The following is a 4,879-nucleotide window of genomic DNA, read 5'->3' on the forward strand; positions in this document are numbered from 1 at the left end:
AAATTATGATTCAGTCTTGAGCCCATAGTCCTCTCAGTACAGTGATTTCCAATGCACATTATTTCAAGTATATCCTAAGAATCTTGCCAAGGTGTTCCAGGGCCCACTTTATTGAGGGTCCCTGAAATTAGCCTACCAGTTTGTAGATAAGCACTGGTTTGTTAATTATTCCCTCTAGAAATCTTAATTTAAACTAGTAATTTCTCAAGCAAATGCTTGATTGTGCTAAAACTAACACTCTTCATTGTGCTAAAACTATAGCCAGCCTAGGCCATGTGTCAAAATCTGACTGAAGTCAGAATTTACAAGGTCTTAGAGCAAAAGGAATGTGTACTTGATTTCCTTTTCTTTTTTTTTTTTTTTTTTTTTTTTTTTTTGGTACCGGGGATCGAGCTCGGGTCCTTGAGCTTGTACAGTTGGTGGAGAAACCACTGAGCTAAATCCTCGGCCCCAGGAATGTGTACTTGATACCTCTACGTGTGACCCCAGTAGTGCTCCAAGTGGCTCCAGTGAGAGGGCTCATTCAGTTCAGCCAGCTGAAGAGAAACGTCCTAGTTATATCCTGGGATGAGATATTCATCGGAATAAGTAGGCTCTGGAGCAGAGGTATTTTCTCAGAGGAAAAAGTACTGAACAACACTGGGCGAAACCACCAAAATGAAAACATAACTGCCAGGCACTAGCTACAAGGCCACACCAAATGAGGAAAACTAGGCTCTGTAGCACTGGGAGGATGGGAGCCATTCCTAGTCATCTTTTCCCCAGCACGGAGCACATACTAAGGTGCTCAGTTAGTGTTGAGTGAATGTGACTGCTCAGGAATATTTCCTGACAGCTGGGAGGAACTTAAACCTGTAAGTTCCCTTTTGGAAAGTCTCAACTGTGGGTTCCTATCTTCAAGAAGACACAATGAGGGAGGCCTCATAAGGGAACACAGACTGGCAGAAGGGAGTAGGGTGCATGCTAGCTCAGAATGTTGAAACCCTTCCAAAGGCAGTAACTTCCTGACTCCACTACACAGCAGCAACCTGATGCAGAGTTCAAAGCCAGAAGAGATTATATGAAAGCAGTTTGAGGATGTGGAGCTGCCCTAGGCTGCATGCAGTCACCTGCCAGACTCTACCCTTCTTGCTGGAACACCACCTTGCTTTGCATCCCTGCAGTGGGCCCCAGCACACTTGCCACAGCAACAGGCTCTGTCCTACATGGGCCCTGGCTTGATGACCACCCAGAAGCACCCAGCTGCTGGACCAGTGAGTGCCTGTGCCCTCAGCTGAGCCTACATGGTGACATCTTCCAGCAAGGCTTGGATGTTTGCCTCAGGCCCCTCACATCAGCCACTGCTCCTTCTCCTTGATGAAGTGCTCTGCCCAGCAGTGGGTCAGCTCCAGGTACAGGCTGGGCTGATGGGGCAGATAGTCCAAATACAGGCGAGTGGGAGTCTTCTTGGGAATGGCCTTCTCCATCTGTGTGCCTTCATGCCACTCATTGAAAGAAGGGATGGAGATGATCTCTGACCTCACTGTAAGGGCTGCCTGTAGTGCCATCTCATAGTACTTGCCATTGACCCTGTTAGGAGTATTGTGGTTGTTCCAGGCCCGGATGCTGGTGTCAATGTAGCCAGGTCCCACACTGGGAATGAACATGAGATTGTTGGCATCACGAAAGTTCTTCACAGCTTTCCAGTTCTGATGGGATGAGCCAAAGGAGAAACCATTGAAGGCAAAGTAGGTGTACATGCTATCAAATCCTGCCTCGAGGATGTCATGGGTGTGGCCCTCCTCTACCAGCAGCGCTATGAAGACTCCATCATAGGGTGTGTTGTGGATTGAGTGGGGCCCATTTGGTGTCAGGAGGTGCACCCAAGCCTCAGGGGTTGTCAGGTGTGAGTCGTAGATATAAAAGAGTGGGAGGCTTTTGCCCATGCTATTCTTATAGTGGTAAAATGCACCATGGGAGCCATACATGTCAATGATGTACTTGATGTTGTCATGTACAGTGATGTCATCCCAGCCCTTGTAAGGTTGGATGTGGAAGGCCACCTGGATGTTGTACTGATGGGCAGTGTCTAGAATGGCAGGTACCAGGTCATCTGAGCGTTCCCCATTATCATCAGCCATGCCAGGTGGGTACCAGGAGAGGATCAGGACGCCGATGGCGGCTTCCTTGAGCTGGGTCATATGTTCCCACAGCATGTCGGGGTCCCGGGTGCCGCAGACCAGCTGCAGTCGATGCAGGGTAGGAAGGGGAGAGGTCTCAGGCCGGCGAGTGAGAAAAGAACCTTCGCAAGCAATGTGCAGGTTCCCTCTGAGAAGTCTCAGGGTCTGATTTATTTTTATATCTTTAAGCAATGGCTAGGAGGCATTGGGCAGAACATGTTTACATTTTAGGTTGCCTTAGCAATTTCTATAGAAATAAAGGTTATTTTTTACTAAACAAAGTATATTTTTCCTAAGCTGATTCATTTCATTGAACATCATGAATACATTTAAAAATTACAATTGTCCCCTTATTTACCCACACCTAAGCAGAACAGAAAGTAACTTAATCAAAATCTCTATATCAGCGGGGATACAAGCAAGATTTAGTTAATTAAATGTCAAACTTGTGGTCGTCAGCTGGCCCTTGAGAAACTGCACAATGGTTAATATAGTTTGCTATTAGCTCTCTATTTTTTCTATACCTCTATTCATCTTGCTTAAATGTTATTTGGGTTCATGGTCCATGAGCAGGAAATGTTTACAGTACTTTGAGAAAAGCTGAGTAACTTGCCTCCTTAGTGTATTTATCTGTCTTAACTTTCTTTCTATTTCCCATTTTCTACTGTGTCTTACATCTAAAATCTGTCCTTTCAATCTCTTTATAAGACCCCTTTAGTAAAAAGAAAGTCATTAATAGAGGAAAGGAGTTACAGTGTCAGGAAAACAGAGGGAGTTTTAGGAGGGGTTTCTTTAGAAGTGGGTGTGACAATAGAACTGAGAGAAACAGGAATTTGGGACTTTTGAGCCAGATCAGATTTCAATACAACATTGCCAATTTGCATCATGGAGAATATGTTGTTAGTCACAAATACAATGATTCCTGTGACCAGAGTAACAATTGTAAACATTAGGGCAAGAAAAAAATAAAACATGAGGGTACGATGTGTTCCACCCTCCTTTTCCCCCAGCTGGAACTTTGTCAAGCAGCATTGGAGGTTGGTCGGGCTTCGCCACCCGGGAGCTGTAGGGGCCCAGCTGCGGGTAGAAGCTGGAGCCCAAGTTGTCCGGGGGGCTGTGGTGGCCGCGGGGATAGCTGGCCGATATCTTGGGGTCCCAGTATGGCACCATAACGTGGTCCCAGTGGATGTAGTGGCTCCCTTAGCATGAGTAGTACAAGGCGTGCAGGTCGGAGTAGACTCCCAGGCTCTGCCCGGGGACTGGCTCGGCCTCCGCGGGGACCGGGCCGGGCAAGCTGCGGGGCTCCACCATGCGGGGCTGTGGCGGCGGGGGTGCGGCGGGCATGGCAGGGGCCTGGGCGGGTGCAGGGGCCGTCTCCACACATCGCTCAAAGGGCGCCGGCTCCAGAGCTGGGCCCAGCGCGGGGAGTCCATCTGGGACCTTCAGCGTGCGCAAGCCCATGAGGGTGCCAAAGGCGAAGAGCAGCACCAGGAACAGCACGATGCAGGTGCGGCGCCACCGCTGAGCCATAGCCTCCCCTGCACCCCAGGCCAGGCCCCGCTATCTCTCGTCCTGCTGCGCCATGGCTCCAATTGTACAATTATTGATGTACCTTCCTGGAGTCAAGGGAATATAGATGAAGCATAGATTTAATAGAAGGCACTAATGTTCAGTGTTTAGCAGAGCAATATCATTAACCAACAGACTGCATATTTTCTTCTTGAGTTCTACTCATCAAACAATAGAAACCAAAATTTTGCTGAGTTCTTGCCGGTTGACAATAACTCCTACTTTCATCTGTACACGCATCTCTTCTTACTTTATCATTCATGATGACTTTGTTTTCTAATTTTTAATTTTATCCATACCCAGTTGCAGTACACAGTGATTACATTCATTGTGGAGTGTTGTTACATATACATTGCACATCTTTATTCATTTTACATCCCCTACACTCCTCCCCTCCATTTCTGAGTCCCCTTCTCATTTACAAATATTTGTCTCCTAGGACTATTTGCAAAATTTCAGAACTCAAAATCAACTTTGAATGTATTATTTTATATTATGCACTTTAGCCATTTAACATACAGTATAAAACCCTTTAGTCTTGCATACTTCATAAGTGAATTTATAAAAGATTTAACTGTTTCCTTTTATCCATATATTATTTTGATTTTTTAATTGATTTATACTTTGGTTTCTTATAAAAGAAAAACTATGTAATATTTAAGCTTTGTATCTAGTTTATTGCACTTAATGCTATGGTCATAAATGAATTCTTTTTCCTACAAATGACTCAAATCTATCCTTCTTTATGGAAAAGAAATATCATGTATATATGCTAGGTTTTCTTTTTCAACTCATCCATTGGTGAACATCTACGCCACTCCCAAGATTTATCTGGTCTTCAGAGAAATGCAAATTAAAACCATAGTCAACTCTGTAATAAAAACAGTGTGGTACTGGCAAAGAAACAGACTGGAGAATCAGTGGAATAGATTAGAAGATGCAAAACAACTGCAGACACATTCAGCCACCTCATCTTTGACAAAGGAGCCAACCACCCTCATTGGAGGAAAGATAGCCTATTTAATAAATGGTGTTGGAAAAACTGGATTTCAACCTGCCACAGATTAAAACTAGACCCATATTTATCACCACACACTAAACTAAAATTGGAGTGCATTAAAGATCTAAATACTAAAAGAGAAACACTAAAC

The 4,879-nt window shown here is 45.0% G+C and overlaps 1 protein-coding gene across 1 annotated transcript; it reads right to left on the reverse strand.

Moving 5' to 3' along the window:
* Nucleotides 1-1,291: 1,291 nt before the first annotated feature.
* LOC101715837 (glycoprotein endo-alpha-1,2-mannosidase-like protein) lies at nucleotides 1,292-3,759 on the reverse strand. Its single transcript, XM_013069505.2, is given in 2 exon segments — nucleotides 1,292-2,222; nucleotides 3,216-3,759. Coding segments are annotated over 2 exon segments (1,368 nt in total). The 5' UTR covers nucleotides 3,690-3,759; the 3' UTR covers nucleotides 1,292-1,328.
* Between the last annotated feature and the right edge of the window lie 1,120 nt (nucleotides 3,760-4,879).

The sequence above is a fragment of the Heterocephalus glaber genome, unplaced genomic scaffold (genome assembly GCF_053883595.1).
Source record: "Heterocephalus glaber isolate CG9 unplaced genomic scaffold, H.glaber_assembly_v1.0 deba00001673, whole genome shotgun sequence".
Classification (NCBI taxonomy): domain Eukaryota; kingdom Metazoa; phylum Chordata; class Mammalia; order Rodentia; family Bathyergidae; genus Heterocephalus; species Heterocephalus glaber.